We start from the raw sequence: 18,652 nt of genomic DNA, 5'->3' as shown, positions 1-18,652 counted from the left end.
CTGCAGGGGGACAGCCTGCTCCACCAGGGGCCTCTCCACAGGCCGCAGGGGAACTGCTGCTGCCTGCCTGCAGCACCTCCTGCTGCACTGACCCTGGGGGCTGCAGGGCTGGCTTTCTCTCCATTTTCTCACTCCTCTCTCCCAGCTGTCACACGTCATTTTTTACCCTTTTACCTAAAACCAGATCTTTTCATTTCTAGCACTGAATTTTGAAACATGACCACTTCACAGGAAAACGCATCATGAAAAAACATTTTTTATTTATGTTTTCAGAAATCATCATCTGAGTCATTATCCTCAATTTTTTGTAGTGGCCGCTTAACACCGATTATTAAATCAATACTGAGAAGCTCTGCAACACAATGAAGAACTGAAATTACTAACTGGTATTTGCAATACACTGACTCCAAGCCTTTCTCATTCACAGGCAGGGGCTGATTTTTCCTGAGGGCATTTGTAGTGTTGAGATAAAATTTGGCAAAGCTGTTCCCTTCTGTGGTCCCATATAAAGACTTCGGAATAATTAACAAAGCATCAGCAACTACGCTGGATATGACAGTTACCGCTGACTGCTGAAGCTGCTTTGCGTAGTACTGAATATAATAATGTAACAAGATTTCAAAGTAACCTCCTACTGGCAAAACTGATCCTGCTTCTATGATGGAGCTGGAATATTTCTGAGCAGGACTTACACAACCCTCTTCAGTTTTGAATGGAATTCTACCACAGCTACCTTTCTCTAGATCTTTACCGACATCTAGGCTTTCACACACAGTAACTGTATTAGTGTTATCTGTTGTTAATACAGCAGTACTATAATTCTTATGATGGTCCACCAGTAAATCACTTTCATAGCCCTTGTGCATTTCACCTGAACACTTGCATTTTGCATGTGGTTCTTGTGCATTGCTTGAAGAGCCAGCCCCTTTGCAGGGAACACTTAACTCTTCGCTGTGTGAGGCAGGATTTGAGGGTGTCTGCAAAGCTGTTTGCATACCTGCTGGATTTTCACTTCCCTTTAGAGCGGAGTCTACAATTTGTGTCTCTGTTTCACCACTGTGTGTTTTCAGCTGATGTTCAGAAACCTGATTCCTGTTACAATAAATATTTTCTGTTGTAAATTGTTTCTGAGTAGCTGAAGAATGCCTGCTACAGACATCTGAGGCATCATTCTGGCTTTCACCTTTGGACCCCCATTCCTCCCTCCCATCAACTGTTTTAAACAGCTGTTGTAGCATCGTGAACGCCCCCTGTACGGCAGCAGCGTGTTGCTCATTAACACCATCCACCGGCCCACAAAGCACGAGGCAATGAGGCTGAAAGGCACATGTGCTGCTGGCAAAGCCGATGTGAACGTATCTGTTGGAGCCCAGCAGCAAGGGCCAACAAAACGTCGCCACTGCAGTGTCTGTGATTTCACCACACCCGTGATCACCAGAAGGCGAGTAGGGCGAGACTCCCGTCAGCTCACGGATAAGGTCAACTTCTTCTGAGGAGAGGCACTCCACCAGGGACACGCCGTGCAGCTTCGCGTAGTAGGCAACGGCATCGTGCTGCTTCACGCTCGACAGCAGCAGCTTCACGTTGCTGCTCCGCAAGCGCTTCACCACAGCTTCTGTCCTGGCCTCGCACCAGCGCCGGGCAGCCTCATACTGACCCTCGGAGCCCACAACGAGCTCGACGCCGGCTGCAGAGAGGGCAGCGTGCAGGGGCTCGCTGACCAGCACGGCCCCCACGGCCCCGCTGCTGGGGCTGTAGGCGGCGAAGTCCCTGCGGACGAGGACCCCGGGCAGCACGGTGGAGCCCTGGAGGGGCAGCCCGGGCACGGCGGCGTGCAGCGCCCCGAAATGGCGGCCGAGGAGGCGCAGGGCGGGCGGGCTGCGGGCGGCGCAGCGGGCGAGGAACTCGCAGCACAGGCGGGCGAGGCGCGGCCGCTCGCCCGGCCCGACCCTGCCGCGCAGGTAGGCGTCCAGCAGCGCCTCCAGGGCCGCCAGGTCTACCCGCCGCTCCGCCTCGCCCCCGGGGAAGGCGGACAGCAGGTGGCGGCGCAGCCCCAGCGCGGCGGCCGGCTCCAGCACCGTCCTCTGGAAGTCGGGCAGCGCCCGCCCGGCCCCGCCGGCCGCCCGCAGGCCCCGCAGCAGGGCGGCCAGCAGCAGCACGAACGTCTTGGCTCCGTCCCCCGTCGCGCCTCGGTGCCGGCAGGCGGCGGCCGCCATCGCCCTGCGGACACGCAGAGCCGGTCAGCGCCCGCCGCCCGCCCCCGCTCCCTCCCCTCCGCCCTTCCCCGTCCCCCCGCGGTACCTGGCCGTCGGCGGCTGCAGGCAGAGCGCCTCCAGCAGGCGCCGCCCGTCCCTGGTGAGCAGCGGCCGCCCGTCGGGCCGCAGCACCAGCGCCCGCCCGCCCCGCGGCCCCAGCGCGCCGCGCACCGCGCCCGCCATGGCCGCCGCCTCCTCCGCCAGCCGCCCCGCGGCCGCCACCGCCATGGCCGCGGGGGGTGCGGGGCGCATGCGCGGCGACATGGCGGCACCCGCCCGCCTCACGCAGCGGTTGCGGTCCTGAGGGGCTGGGAGCGCGCCGCGGCGAGAAAAGAGACACAAAGGGGAGTTTCTGTGTTTATTTCACTACGCGAGGGAAGCCGGTTCTCAAACACACAAGCCTTGACAAAAGGGGGGCGTTAGGTATGGCACAAAGTCGACAAACCGTACACCCGCGTCTCGGAACAGCGCGAAGCCCGTCAAGAAGGCACTGTTGACAGTACTCGAGTATCTGCGACATTCTCAGTGGTTTCAGGAAAACCCTTCAAAAAGGATCATTAAAATGTACAGAGGGGCAGAATCCTTGCGATACATCACTTACATAAACGGTGGGGAAATAACAGCCTTTAAGAAAATAGACTACACGTCGAATCCAAAGTCTGTTTCATAAACACTAGTCCGGCAAATAAAATAAAACAAATCCCAAAGGCACAGGAGGGCAACAAACAAATAATAAAAAAGAAAGAAACCACCATCATCGTATTTGAAAGGTAGACCTATAAAAGAATTTCTTTACAAGATTAAACTGGAGGCAAAAACCCCAGGCTATGCCCTCAGTAAGTAATGTCACCTACTTCAAAGTAATCGACATGTGAAATGCAAGGAACGTCACCTGCTGCTGAAACTGCTACTTGCTATGTTTCACATGGCTTATTTACTCTTTTTAACCTTAGGTCATCCGTACCTAACTAGGCAATCTGTACCTAAATGGCAAATTAAAGGCTTAGAGTGCGTTTGAAAACAAAACAGAACAAAACCACATGGCAACAAAGTCTGAAATACTTCCTGTACAAGAAACAACAACAACAAAAAACAACATTTGTAAATCAAATGTGGAAACAAGTGCTGTTTTAAACTTTAAAAACCAGTAGGAGGCTACAGCCCTCAAAAATCTGCAAACTGTACAGTCAAGGTAGCAACTCTGTGCAGAGCTCAGTGTTAAGTACATAATATTCAAGATCAGCCACACGTCATGGTTAAATGGTGATTCTCTAGCAGTGGTGATGTGCAAGAGAAAAGGCTTTGTGCACCAGGCCGGTGACCAGCTGTACTGTAAGAGTCAGGCAAGAAATTGCTTTATTCTACTCACATAAGGGAACATCATACAAAACCCTACCAAATGCTAGATTTCAATGTACTTTTTAAAATTTAAGAAATCTGACCATACCGTCAAGCAGAGGTCTGCAGTTTCAATTGTAAAAAGTTTCATCACGTCCTTTACCTTCCTGGACCATGATGAAAAACACTTTCACAACAGAAGTAACCTCTAAAAAGTAAGTTGAAAAGGAAAATAAGCATAGGCATTTTGTTTCGCTCTGTTCAAGTTTTTCTTGTCTTGAACCACTCATGAATTTCAGATATGGAGCATTTGTTTAGTCTGATGCTGTCTGATACCATACAGCCTGCCAGCTAGCTGTGTCAAATCCACATTCACTACCATGCAGTTCATGTAGAAATACATCCAGTCTGTGTTAATAACTGATCTTGAATAGACATGATTAAAATCAACATAGAAGGGCAGAAGGACATTTCTATTTACAAGGCAGATAAAAAGCTTTTAACTATCATTCAGGAGTTTCAGCACCACAAACTTAGCTGAGATATTTTAGCAGATTGAAGTTATTGCCCCAATTCTGATTTATTTTTTACCTCGCTCATTTCCTCTTATATTAGCCCCGTGTACAGAGGGACCTGACTTGGATTGTAAGACAGGTGAAGCTTTGACATTTGACCACTATAGTGAATGGTCAAATTTCATCCTGAGAAGATTACAATAATACTATAATATTAGTAGTTTGCCATTTTATATATGGCAAACAACTTCAGTTTCTGTTAGAGAGCTAACTTAGGGATTGTTTCTTTTTATTAAAAAACAAAACAAAACAAAACAAACACCAGAAAACGTAACAGTGAGGGACTTTCTACATTCACAAATTCTGTCTCATCAGTTGTAGACATAATAGAGTCCCCATGCCTGAAAAAGACTTAAGAACTAGCATTTCTAACATGAAGCTGTAAGAAATAAGCTGAAGTCGACTGCTTAAGCAAAGAACTTTTACATCACTGAGGCCCAGAGAAGGGGAAAGGTAAAACAAAGTGAGGTGCTGTGAAGATGTCAGCTGCAGGAATGTAAGAGCTTGAATGACAAACAGCAGTAAATAGTATTTTCACCAAATACTGGACAAGACTGATGCAGAACAGAATATGACATCACTTGGAGACTCAGTAAGGCTGTCCATAGCAAAGGGATTGACAGGACATGCCAAAAAAGCCAAAAATGACCTCTGAACTTTCCACCGTGCAGGATGGATTTGATTTCTGACAGGATCCACTGAAAACAAACCTGGTTGCATTTTGCGTTGTGCCTCCCATCCTCCCATTGTCTCATCTGGGTAGCTGAAAGTAGCTTTACAATACTACAGCTCCTTTCTGACTTTATACAAAGGTGGAAAGGCTTGACTTGTGTAAGGAAATCACAAGATAAACACTGGCACTGATTTTTTTTTGGATGAAATTTTACAAGTTCTATACATGCATCTAGTTCTTCAAATGAAATGTTGCAAACCCTGCTTCTAAACTGAAACTTAAGCTGCACATAAATGTGTATGGCTCAGCTTAATGAACAGGTGCATCGGGGTGTTCAGTTAGCAGATACTGTAGGAAGGACAAATCTAACAAGCAGTGTTTCCCTATTGTTTGTTCCGACGTGTGTTGTTAGCTGTCCCACAGTTCCTGAGGCTGGTTCCCTTGTAAACACACACTTCTCATTTGCAAGTGAGATGTTAGTGGCCAAATTCTGTTCTACACAGTCTTTCCTTTGGGAAGCTCAGCTCCTGCTACATACTATGCATAACTTTGCATCTTCACATTTTGTTTCAAAAATAAGAGAGTCCTGGCATCAGCAGTCTGTCTTCTTACTGTGATATGGCGATACACAAACGTAAATTCAGAGCTGTTCATTTATCAAGGCTTAAAAAACATAGCCTAAGTCCTCAACATGTGCAATTCATGAATATGAGCGGACAGTTACCTTTCCAGGTGCTGCACTAGTAGAAATGTGCTCTGTACAGGAGATGCAGGAATGTAATTATGAAGAGTCTGAAGTTTTAAAACTACAGAATTAAAACAGCTGGTTTATAAGCCACTACAGTTATTCAGGATAAAAACCGTCATACCTCCAGAACAAACTAAGGACATTAAATTTCACAATTCCCAGAAACTTCAGCTTTTTACTCAACAGTTCCTAACATTCATGACCTTTGTATAGTAACATATTTGTTTGACCTTAAAGAAAAGTTTACTTCCAAACATCCAACACCATTTACAAAAAATGTTGGTAAGCATGGCCGCTTTTGAAGTCACTTCGTTACAAAAATAATAAGTTGAAATGTAACAAAGTCTGCTTGTTTATTACTCTACCATACCAGGAATCATGTCCTATCTACAGTGCCTGACCTCTGAATTTTCAATTTGATCTATTCCGTGGTGAAGATTCATCAGTACAGCGTGTGACGTGATATAAAACACAAGGCTGATGTTGTATGTCTGTGAAACAGAGGCACAAACCAGGAGCAAGAGTGTACTGGCACTTACACAATTCTTACTTCAACTGGGTAGACGGAAGGATGATTCTGAACCATGGACTCTGAGGCAAAAGTTCTGTAAGTTGTTGCTACAGGGCTCTTTTAAATAATATTGCATCATTTAAAGTCCAGCTTAAATATGGTCCCCAGTAACTGATCATTCCAGTTCCAAAAGGCCCTTGTTCACACTTCCTATTTGAACAAGAAATTAATGATAAGCTGTAGCAGAACCAGGAGTAAAATGAAGATATAGTGCTTCAGCTGCAGAAACTGGTTGTCCACAGTCGGTGAATTAGAAGTGACTCGATTTCGTAGAGCCATAATGTCCCTGTAAGATACAGAATAATATCCTGTAAATTACTATCTAGACATTTTGGCATTTCTAGTATTTTAAGGCTCTCTATAGACCACAAACTGTGAGGAAAACTATGAAATACTGATGAGTGACACTTGGGAAGAAGTATAGTCGAACTACTTTTCCTACTCTTTCAGTGACATCAAGGCTCTAAAGCAGAAAGATAGATACACACCAGCCTCCCCTCAAAAAAAACAGAGTAGTAGTATTCTCTAAACCACTTTAAATCATTTTATTCAGTACTACCTCTTAATGTCTTCTTGTGTTTCCTTTATAGATTCAATGGCACTCTGCAGTTCACCAAGATCTGCCCCTTTTTTCCTTATTCTTGTATTATGCTTCATGAGTTGTGCTAGAAAAATACAGAAGACAGATGTAATTCCCAGAATAAGTCCTTAGTCCAAAACTGAACAAACAAGGACAAACTAAACGCTTTGCAAAAACCAGGAGGAAGCTTTCTAATCAAGTTTCTAGTGAAAACTAAAGCTTTATCCTAAAGTCCCGTATAGCACAGGGCAGCAAGTTAAGCGTTAGAAATATCTTACAACTCTCACTGTACTGTTAAATTTCTGCAAGCATTCTCAACAACAAAAAATCTGTCTCTATCAACATACTGATCTACAAATTGAAACAATTCACCTTGTTTTAAGAAAGAAAAGAGCTTACAAACGCAATTTGTTTTCCAGATACTAAATACGTGCAGCACTGAAGCCTGCCTTATACTACATATTGATATTTAAGAGGACAGGAAAGGCAATTAAGACCAAAAGCAGCCATTCTGCTGCTTTTGTTTTTCTAGAATGTGCTTTGTACTGAAGTGTTATCTAAAGCACATATTATTTTGTAATACAAACATCTTGAAATAAGAAGAGTACGTGTGACTACAGAATGCTGTTTAACTGTCAGATAAATGTATTATATTTGTACAAAAACGTATTTTTTCCTACCTTCACTTCCAGAGGAATCCTGATTATCAGGCTCAGGGGATGAGAAACCACACTCCCCCTTTTTCTGGCTGGTTGGTTTTCGCTTGATTTTTGGAACACTAACCTACAATTAAGCTTATGAATTATTTCCAGAGAACCAGAACTGTAGCAAAAGCAGCACATTCTGACAGCAATAGTTAAAAGCACAATATCTTACAGAAGTCAAAGCTAAGATTGTTGATAGAAACACAACCCGAAGTTTGTGCATCTTTCTGTTTAAGGGAAAGGTTGTATTAAACTGTCGAGTTCAAGTTTGCATTATTTCATATCCCTACCCAATTAAGTCATCCCTACCACTCAGGATGCATTACAGAAGTGAAAGACTATGGACCAGATAAATTACATTTTTGGATGGTAAAAACGATATTTTCTAACCCTCCCAATGCTCTGAGGACGTTCATACACATCACGCAATATATCCGAGCACTTGTATATATTGTGTGAATCTTTCTGTACTTGTTAACAGAACTGCTACATACCATTGGTGTCCGGTGCCGAACTTTTGTTTGGATTGTGCCATCTTTTTCAAATTGGATCATATCATTCAAAGGGTCCCATGGCCTGGTACTAGACAAGGTGAATACAAATGATTAATACCACAGCAGTTTAAATGAGAAATATTTTCTTGCTCAGAAACTAGTCAGTACGTATAGGTTAATGATCTTTTTCCCTAAGCAGTGTTACGAATACAAACCGTCATATTAACCAACCGTATTATTATGAAATCATCTGGCCAGAGCTATGTACTTGTCAACATGGAGAGGTTTTCTGCATAATGTAGTTATAATTCTAGAACTACAGGGAAATGAGGGAATTTTTTTTATTATTATTACTTTGGGCTGCTTTTTTGCCTTTTTTTCTTCCTTTTAAAAGAGCAAGGTAAAGCAGTGGATACTGTATATTATTGGCTTCCATAATAACTCTAACACTTTTGTTTTTGTGTTTGCCAGTATGCTTAGGAAGAAGAGATTAAGACTCAGTCACCCCTCTGACTGCTTACATTCTAAAGTGGCTAATGGTAATCAACACCAGCCAAGAGGCAGCACTGAGCTACATACAGTTTGCTTGTTCAGATTGTTAAGAATGTTTTTCCAGGTGCAGGTAGATATAAAAGGAAAAAAAAATATATCCAGGAAAAGACAGAGCTCATTGGAGAATGACAAGTAGCCAAAGGCAAAGACAGACATCCTCACTGAGCACGGCCTTTCCAGGACAGAAACTGCAAGTCAGCTGCATGGAGATCATTCTGATGCGCAGCTTCAGCAACTGCAGATTAAACATGGATTTACTTTCATCTCTTCCTGTATGCCTTTTAAAACATTTGCATCTGTTTCAGATGTCGTAAACATACACCTGCATTTACATCTCAGCTTAAGTTGGCTTGAGTTAAATGTCACCTAAAGTTAACTGGGTAAGAACAAGGCATTCCTCTCCCAAAGGTCTTTCAAATCTGCAATCCAGATACCTATATCCCTAATCCTGGCTTCTAATTCAGGTATCTTAAATTCCACAGCTCACTGAACACATCTTCACAGTGAGCATTAAAGACTCTGCTCTCTATATGGACCAGGTGGTGAGTTGGCCTCAGATGCAGAAAAAGAGTCAGAAATTTATTCCAGAGACAGCTGACAGCACAGACTGCTTTCTAGCACATTCTAACACTTCTGTGGCACGTACTTGAACCACAAGGCCACAAGGAGACAAGAAATATGCACAATGCATCCCAAAGCACCATGCCCTAGAAAATTCTAGAATATAGCATGAATGTGTAGAGGCACATAACCAAAAAAGAAAAATAAAATAATAATAAATAAAAAACAACAACACAGAAAAGCACATTGCAGTGATTACATGAAACATATTTTCCTGATTTAGCAATCACCGTCTTTTCAGCATTATTTATTAATGCCCTCTCTTTGGTGAAGTTCAGCCCAAATTCAGCCAAAAAATTATGGATCCTGGTTGAAGCATATTACTAGGAATATTGAGTAGCACTGCATATTTGTCGAGTTTAAACTCAGATAACTCCGAGTTGTTGTGCTCCCGGACACATAGCAAGAGCTTCAGAGGCACTACCCAGCATTTCAGTAGTAGTTTTGGTATAAGCATTCCAGCACTCACTCAGCGTATTTATAGTGCCATTCTCCTGTGACTGAATCCTGATCGAACAGCTTGCATGTCCACTCTTCACCCTTAACTTTCCTCTCTCTGGCACTCCTTCTCTGAGCTTCTTCCAGAACATATTTCTCTTGAGTAGCTTCTGTTTGGTCTTTATTATTTATTGCTTTAGTCACTTGCTGCCAAAGCCTGACAAATAAGGAATACAACGAGTTACAATCTGTTTATAATAAGTGATTGAAAACACTTCCCTAATTATAGGCTAAGTGAGGGGATCAACCTCTAAAGAAGACATTACTGTATTGTAATATACATTTTATCTACATTTCCAACAAGACCTTCTATGATTATAAGACTTAAAAATAATAAACTTTTAGTATTTAACACTATTGCTTTCTTGTTTAACAGCTCAGTATCAACAAATACATGAAGGAAGGAAAACAACTGCTACTGGCTGTTTTTTGTAATTTGGAGCAGACAATGAGTTCTATTTTGTAAAAAACAGTTGTAAGTGCTTCCGAAGTGAACTTACTTCTCTGACTCAAAGTCATCTTGCTCTTCGAACTTCACGGTGTATCTAGGTAACCTACGCTGCTTGACATCAGACGTTGGGTTCCAGAATGTCTCCGACACATCTGTTTTCTTGTCCCTAATAGTAACTTCACTGTCCTGTAACAGATCGAGTTCAGTTACCTTCACTGTAGTAATCTCAAATAGTGTCAAAATAATACAAACAGAAGGAATAGTCAACTATTTTTCCCAACAGAATTTCTTTTGTTTCAGATGCATGCAGTTAAAAGTAATTACATATGCTAGTTACAAAATTTAATTTCTGCACTCTGCGCTGGCTCTACCTTGGAATAGGTACACAATGGAACCATTAACCATGTCCAACAGTGGCACCACTGTCATCTCACCAGAACTAAAATTTAAAAATTTCATGCTGATGCTGTAACAATTCTTCATAGTACTAACACTTATATTAAAACATTTTACAAGTTGGAAAGTATTTTCATCAGGAACTACTCAAACACACTCAACTTTTCCACCTGTAAGGGCTGCAATTAACAGTACATTGAATCTAAGGTCATTCTTGAGAACCAGTTAAATATAAAAAGGTATTTTCAGTGCAACTTTTTTTTTTTTTTTAATTTAGTTACGAAAAAAGATACCTAAGTGTTATTTTCACTTGCCAGACTTTACACAGCACTATCACTCACTACTTACCCAGTGACCTTCCAAAATAGCCAGAACTTCTTTGCCAAGCTTTATTTTCCCTGATATTTGATTAACACTGTCATTGTTACCTAAAAACGGCTGCAAAACAAAACGAAATGCCTCCTGTTTATTTTAATAGCAAATTACTGGCATACATGTTGAGTGTTAAGGAACAAAGTGATTTAAGCAATCTGATGTAAACAGCCCTGATTGCTTTCAATATCACAACCTCTGTCAAATAATCCCAGAAATAAATTGTTCTCTCTGTATTTTCTCAAAAGCTTTGCTGAACAAAAGCATATGAATAGTCTAAGAAATCTGTAAAGAAAAGGGCAAATAATGCAGAAAACAGTGACGTGATGATATCTTGGAGGAAATTGTCATTTGCTATACAAATCTCACCACTTTGCCAAGGACTCTTTGTTACTAGAGATTAACTCTGAAAAAAAAAAAAAAGAGCAACAAGAAAAAATGATTGCCGGGAATTTTCTTCAGCCTTTATGATAGTCTGCACATGTATCCTGTGCGTGGCTGAGGCAAAACTTCCATTAATACAACCTCCTAACTTTTAAATTTCCTCTATAATCTCAGCCGAATACAGTTTTCCTCTCCATATGCGCATTTCTCTTTAATGGCTATTTGCTTAATTTTGAATCAGTTTCTGCCTCAAAGATGGCAAACATATTTTTCAGAAGCTCAAGCTATTTACATGTAGTTGAGAAACCTTTGTTTAGCCTTTACAACTGGGTGGGTGCTTCTATACAGCAAACAGAGCTACCAAAAATAGCGCGCATAACTCCTCCTTAACGCTGGGCATTAGGCTGATCCGAATGTTAGCAAAAACCCTTGCACCACCTTTGTTTAAAGTTTTATTCAGGGTGGATGGAAGAAGGGAACCTGAGTTTGAGCTCTCCAGATTAAAAAGACCCTGAACATTTTCAGAGAACTAAAAATCTCCATGAAATATTCACAAGACATAAAAAACTGAGCTGCTGATCAGTTCCTGTGCAAGGTGCTCCCCTGCTCTTGCACACTTTCCCAGACACACACAGATGCCACTGCTGGAAATGAGACCAACTGTTGCTTCCTCCTGCCCCTGCCCTAGCCAAGTTGTTCTTCAGTTTCATAGCAGTATGTTAGCACTGTGACAAAAGTATCCTTATGACAAGAGGTTAAGGCAGAGCTCTAAGTTTCAGTCAAGACCTTTGGACACAGAAGAGTACACTAAATAAACAGATGACAATATAATTCCCTTTTTAAATTTAATCACTATTTGCTAGATACACATAGCTAGATACATGGCAATTAATGAGAATTCTTCAGTTTCCAGAGAAGACAATTCCATATTAAAGACAAGGAAATGAGACTGTATTATCAAGCCAAGCCTTAGATATAAATATATTTAATATTCTAACACTTATTCTCATGCCCACTCGCAGCGTTCACTGACCTTGAGTTTGAATTCAATTGTTGCACTGTAGCCTGTTTTTTCACAGGTGATATTGACCGTTCCCCCAAGCTCTAAGGTCATTGTGCCATACAGAATTCCTGCAAGAAAAAGCCAACATGTAAATTTCTAACCGGACAAGATAAAAATTAGTTCTTTGGGCCCAATTCCTAGAGTGGGATTCTCCTACAATCCCACATCTGAAACACTGAGTACATTTTATATACAACAGATGCCTATGCAAGCATGTGCACGCTGAAAAAACATTCTCCCTCCCTGCACATTCTTCCACCTTTCTCCTTCTCTGTCAGCATTACTAGTCACATTAGTTCTTCTTCCTGTTTGGTTTGATTTGATTTGATGCATGTAAGGTGCTTTTTACCTGTTACGCATTATTTTCTCACCAAAACCATACAAAAAAAGAATCCGATAATGTTAAAACATCCACAAAAAATACAAAAAAAAGCCTACCAAAATAATGTCAAGTTACATAATTCTGCGAACTCATTCGCCATACATCTCTAAGAAATCTTAGAGTTGCTGATTCTGGCTTCTGAAAAACAAATTGTGGCAGAGAATGTGAAAGAAGAATACCCAGCAATGCTGCAGTGTATTTTGTACAACTACTCACCTTCCAGAAAGGAACTACTATTTCCCAACAGCAAAACTAAAGACAAATGGTCATGTTTTGCACTCAAATCACACAGTGAGGTGTAGATACTACAGACTTTTCTAATAGGAAAATATTGGAGAAACTCAAAACTATTATTTAAAAAAGAAAGCAACTCAAACAGTAAATTCTCATGGCATGACAGACAGCTATATATGCTCTTAATATTTATGAAAAAAATCCATTTCTATGCCAAAAATAGATGATTGCTTAAACTATATGGAAGCATAGAACGACCAATGTTGCCCGGGTTTAGAAGATTCTTCTAAGATGACAAGCTCGAATCTGACACGGTAATAGAATTTATAATAATAAACTATTGATAATGATAGACTTCTGTTCTCACAACTTTGCCACCTAGAGAATGAAAAAACCAGTACCTTTACAATGAGCATATGGCATAGTCATTACATAATCCTCTCCCCTGTTTAGGAATGTTAGCCGTCCTTCTCCATCTAGTATGGCAGATAATGAATTCCCTGAAATTCAAACAGAGAAACCCATTTCACACCCTGCAAGACAACAGTCAACATTTCCTAATAACTGAGCAACAGAATTAAGAACATCAGTATATTTAGCATTGCAATATATGCTGTCTGGTGAAGCCACCATAATATACAACATTACCAATTAAAAAGTAAAATACTGTAAAGTAGAAATTAAAATTCTAAAGATCAGTAGTAAAAACTTTGTAAGACAAGTATAATACAATAATCAAAACCCTGATTCTTCCAAAAGTCTCCCTTCATCCACATGACAGAACTCATTTGCACTGCTTTTATACTCCTCAGTAAGAGTACAACCAAAAAAAAACCAACCACCAACCAAACCAAACAACCCCCCCGTTACTTACCATAGAATTTCGATTTGGCCAGAATGCTACCACTAAGGCAAAAACCATCTTTGCGGTTGCTAACATAGAAGGCAGATATTGGAGGATGATGGGATACCTGTTGAAAAAAAAACACATTTGAGAAAACAACAGGCAATGTAATATAAACCTTGAGCTAATAAAGACAGAACGCAAAATTCAAGTTGTACCTAATAGAATACAATTAATATATGAGACGTGACTGTAATCTTACAGATCAATATCAATCAAACATTTAGTGAATTTCAAGAATTAAGAAAACTACCTGACTTATACTAGAGGAAGACAACAGAAATGGTAGAACCACCTTTCTCTCTGTCTAAGAACTATGCTCATCAGGAGAGCTTTTAGGATACTATGCATCCATATAAATACTGCCACATCATTTGTCTAGCACAAAAAGGTCTGACACATTTATTTTTCTTAAAAATGTTTGTGCTGGTTATATCAGCTACCTGTTCTGCAATGTAAAATGTCTTGCTATTCGTCCTGGGATGAATCCACATGCAGCGGAAAGTCTCACCAAGTATAGGATTGTACGGCTTTTTTAATCCCTAAACAGAAAGAGAACAGACAGTAACTATACAATGCAGGTAGGGAACTCACAGAACAATTTACCAGTCTGTCACTGAAGATTTAAAAAAAAAAAAAAAAAAAAAAAAAAAAAGCATAATACATCTGCTAAAGCACATTGTACTTGATTTTGGTATTTGAATATTATGCTCAGTTATTCTATTCATCAAACTAAGGAAACTAGCACAGAAATCCGTGTGTCTGCTAAGCCACTCCAGGCCAGAATTTAAGCAAGCAGAGTTTAAGAATTGTTGCAGAATTAATGTAGACATTGTCCCTGAAGTTGGGTAGTAAGCAGTCTTATCTTTCAGTACTATTTCCTGCCAACATAATTGTAAAGAGTATTTAGTATACAGCTATTTCCACTATAGTGCAAATATTACCCCTCCAACCACACCATGCTATCACTGAAGAACACAGAAATGGCTCAACTTTATGCCAAAATGTCCATGGACAAAGGTCCATGATGCATTTGCGCAAATGAGGACTTAACCTTGCTTTTAAAAAAAAATGTGTAACAATATAATTAAACAAAAACTCCAGCACATCCCCAAGGCCTCAAACTAGAGACAACCTCTAAAGACAAAATAATATGTGAAAAAACACCTTTGGTTTTTTGTAGAATCCGGACAGATACCACTTCACTACTTTTTTCATGCGGTTGTAAGCATTCTCTTCAAGAGCAGCTCTACAAAACAAAGAACAAATCAAATATCGGTATTGTTTCAATTATAACACTATTTAATTTATTAGCTATAATAATAATCTAATTTGTTATAACAATATTTAATTTATTAGCTTTCTTTAAACAGGTAAATAAATTCTAAATCTTAATGGAATTTAACAATTTATTAAAAAAAAAAGGCTAACTGATACTGATCTACCACTATAAATATGCATTCCAGAGAAAGGAAAGGGAAAAATAATAACAATTTTGAAAATTCTTCCAGTCAATCTCCAAAACAGCCATGTTTGCAACACAATTAGTATTAAATTACTAAGAGGGAACAGACTTCAAAATGTACCATATAAGCTCTTAGGCCATTAATTTTCAGAACAGAAGGGCATTTGACAATTGATCAGGCAAGCATTCAGACTAAGCAGTCCATGACATTATTTAAGTAGACCACACCAAGCAACAAAGACTTTGGTATCTCACTGGTCTCTCATTTGAGCTTAAACAAAAAAAAAGAAAACCAGAAAGAGGATTGACTCACTCGGAGAGGAAGTCTGCATGGTAGTAGTAATCAGACAGCTTGTCAAGGAAAGAACGAGGTTCCAAGATAAACGTAGGCAGTACAACCTTGGACAAGTCCATTCCTGGACGGACTTGCTTCAGCAATGTCCAGATCAGACTTTTGTTTTCTTCTGACACTACTTCTGTCTGAGCAGCCTCCCCCGCCTAGGATGAATGAAAAACTGCTTACAGAACGGACAATTAAAATAATCCTCCAAGAGACAGGTCAGTCAATACATTCTAAGGATGCAGTAAGAATGGAAAACATACTCAAAATGAAATGCTCAGAGAAGTAGAAAAAACAAGTTGCTATAAATATACTTCAGATGCATATTTAATGCAGGATGCTAGATTTACTATTCAGCATGAAAATCTGCATTTGTTTTATCAGCCCTGAAACAGAAAAAAATGAGGTATTGTTCAAAAATATCTCCCTTAGCCTTTTCCTAGACATCAACTACGTTTTTCTGTGTTCTCACACAAGGGATTTATATAGCAAAGGACTGTTCATTCTGTCATCTTTTCCCCACTGTAGAAGTTGTTATATTTGTGCTTTTCACTACCTTGACCAGTCAATAGTATCAGCAGTTTTCCTCAAAGAAAACCACTGCTTAGGGGTAAGTAAGCATAAACAGCAGCCACACAGGGATATGCTCTTTTTTCCCCAAGGAGATATTCTTCCTTACAGTCTCTGAAATGTAAAAACAAGGGCTGTAGGAAAAACACCTCTCTTTCCAGAACAGTTCTAAAAATGCATATAACAAGAATTCATTGTCAACTTGAACTCCTCAGCTTTTCCTAAACCACTGCTTTTCCTAGAAATAATACCGGAAAGCAACAAAGCACAAAGTTTATACATCCGGTAGATAAACGCACACACGCGTGTGTGTATATAATATATAAAACGAGGATTATGTAATAACTCATACTTAGCACTTGAGAAAAGGAGAGAGATTTTAAATAAGTTCATCTCAATTTCTTCTCCAATTTTTAGTACCTTTATAGCAAGTAAAACATTCAAATCTCTCTCACATTTGGCTGTGTAGGTGTGTAAGACTGTCTGCAGAAGTGGAACAGAAACTTTGGGCATCATAATAGAATGCAAGGGGAACATCAAAAACACAGCAAGCCTTCCACTGAATTCTGTAAACTCCATAGCTGCTTAACTTCCCTCTTGCAGTAAAAAAAATAGATGTGCCAGCTTGCATTAAACTTCAACTTGAATATTTTTACTTGAAGAAAAAAAAACAACAAACACAACAACAGGAGTTAATAAAAAACAGAAATAGTAACAAAAGTATGGGCAGATATGGGCAACTTCTGCTGCAGGTGGCCCTTTCAAAACGAGCTTCTTTTTTTCTGAGGAATACTCCAAATAATCTCATTATCTTTTTTACAGACTCAGAAGCACAGAAGTGGTGTAGTAGAGCAGAACAATGGTGGACAGATTTTTTCCCCTCAATATTGTTGAAAATATGAAAGGCAGCTTTCAAAGTCAGCTTTCAAATACAGTGTGCCCCTTAAAATATCAGCTTCCATTTGGCAAAGCAGCCTGCTCACTACATAAACAGCACTTTTACCTCCCCAAGTTCTTCATGACTTTGTTCCAAATAAGTAGTTTCCTTGATATCAATTGGTTCTGGATCAACATAAGAATCATCCTGTCGCTCTGATGTGTCGCTGTCACTTTCTTCGCTTTTCCCCAATCCGTCATTATCAGATTCATCATGATCATGATCATTTTCCTTATCAGATTTATCAGAGTACATATCCTGGTCTTTAAAGTGATGCCTTTCAATTTCACTGTCATTTAACCTACAAAAAAATACAAGCTAAATTAAACTTTCAGCTCCACACAATAATCTAATGTTTCCTGATTAAAACAAAACAAAGCAAACAAACAAAAAACACACACAATAAAAGTACCAATATTAACCCTGATCTGGCAGCAAAATCAAACTTGCTTTGCTGGAAATATACAGCATGCAGTGTTCTCACTGAACCGTTAAATGCACCAAGGTTAGTTTGCTTTTACACTTAGCTACTATATTCTTAACCTCTGATTAATAAGGAGGGGAAGAGACCCTCCGCTGGAGATGAAGAAAGATAAAGTGAAGAGGGGATTCCATAACTGAAGTGATACTTCACCCGAGGCACTAAGTGGTAGGTAGAGAACATCACCTCCCTTCCCACATTACAGCAGTATAAATAAATAATGATTTTCAATTCCTCATTAATTGCCCAGCATAGTTCCTTCTGCAGGTATTGCAGTTGTTCCCAGGAAGGCTGACGCACCCTCTGCTGTGACATCATCAACACATGCGAAAGGCTGAAGCTGAAGTGCTTTCACCTTTTCCCCCTCTCCTGTCTACCCTGCTAAAACTACGTCTGCAGTTTTTATTGCTTAGATAGTTAAGCACATTGAACACTCTTACCGTATGCTATATCCAAAGATCTGTTTAATTAAACTATTAGTCTTAATTAGACTTAACAGACGTAGCTAATTGCCCTAATCGTAATCTGGGCCATCTGATGATATTAAACTATCATTCACAACCAGAGACCTCCAGCTGAATTGTACGCAGAGGTTTTATTGTTTCCATGAGACGGGAGAAGGAGTAAAACTCGACCTGGGCAAAACACTGCATGGTCATCTTGACCAGGCCTTGAATCTGGACTTGAAGCAACAGTTTGCCTTTTCTCAGCTTTTCTAAGACTACCTATGCCAGAAAGAATTGCATTTCTCCATATGCATGCCCTTACTTTTGTCTCAGATACAGGAGTGTACTCTTCACAGCAGTACCGCAGTCCTGCCTGACCAGAACTGACATAAGCAGCTAAAACTTTGTGTAGGAGGGATTGTTCAAAGTGAATTTATGTCAGTCTGAAAGGATACTGAATTGGTGGAAGATCACTGAGAAAAACTGGGCAAAGTGCAAGCTTCAGACCCAATTATTTCAAATAAAGGACTAAATCTTTTATATTTTTCTAATGCCCTTTGGTGCTACAACTGAAGCGCTTAAAAGCACCACTCATTCACCATGCTTGTTGTTGATGTA

The 18,652-nt window shown here is 40.3% G+C and overlaps 2 protein-coding genes across 7 annotated transcripts in view; both read right to left on the bottom strand.

Annotated features, from left to right (window-relative positions):
- Window positions 1–240: 240 nt before the first annotated feature.
- Window positions 241–2,540, bottom strand: BBS10 (Bardet-Biedl syndrome 10). Its single transcript, XM_084516360.1, has 2 exons — window positions 2,302–2,540; window positions 241–2,220 (listed from the first exon to the last, which is right to left on the bottom strand). Exons 1-2 carry the CDS (start codon window positions 2,517–2,519, stop codon window positions 270–272), a joined length of 2,169 nt encoding a protein of 722 aa, XP_084372486.1. The 5' UTR covers window positions 2,520–2,540; the 3' UTR covers window positions 241–269.
- A 60-nt stretch (window positions 2,541–2,600) lies between these two features.
- The window catches only part of OSBPL8 (oxysterol binding protein like 8), an 89,521-nt gene continuing 73,469 nt past the window's right edge, over window positions 2,601–18,652 (bottom strand). For all 6 annotated transcript variants that reach the window (XM_084516327.1, XM_084516328.1, XM_084516330.1 and 3 more), the window contains 14 exons: window positions 17,174–17,408; window positions 15,574–15,758; window positions 14,963–15,044; window positions 14,239–14,337; window positions 13,766–13,862; window positions 13,293–13,391; window positions 12,246–12,343; window positions 10,805–10,894; window positions 10,110–10,246; window positions 9,581–9,766; window positions 7,939–8,026; window positions 7,421–7,523; window positions 6,720–6,825; window positions 2,601–6,446 (listed from right to left, as the gene is read on the bottom strand). In XM_084516327.1, the coding sequence (XP_084372453.1) occupies window positions 6,311–6,446; window positions 6,720–6,825; window positions 7,421–7,523; window positions 7,939–8,026; window positions 9,581–9,766; window positions 10,110–10,246; window positions 10,805–10,894; window positions 12,246–12,343; window positions 13,293–13,391; window positions 13,766–13,862; window positions 14,239–14,337; window positions 14,963–15,044; window positions 15,574–15,758; window positions 17,174–17,408 (1,741 nt within the window). In that variant the 3' untranslated portion in view covers window positions 2,601–6,310. The remainder of the gene's footprint in view (window positions 6,447–6,719; window positions 6,826–7,420; window positions 7,524–7,938; window positions 8,027–9,580; window positions 9,767–10,109; window positions 10,247–10,804; window positions 10,895–12,245; window positions 12,344–13,292; window positions 13,392–13,765; window positions 13,863–14,238; window positions 14,338–14,962; window positions 15,045–15,573; window positions 15,759–17,173; window positions 17,409–18,652) is intronic.

This window comes from Aythya ferina (assembly GCF_964211825.1).
Source record: "Aythya ferina genome assembly, chromosome: 1".
In the NCBI taxonomy this organism is placed as follows: domain Eukaryota; kingdom Metazoa; phylum Chordata; class Aves; order Anseriformes; family Anatidae; genus Aythya; species Aythya ferina.
Note: the sequence above shows the minus strand (reverse complement) of the source record. Positions and strands in the feature narration are given on the sequence as shown.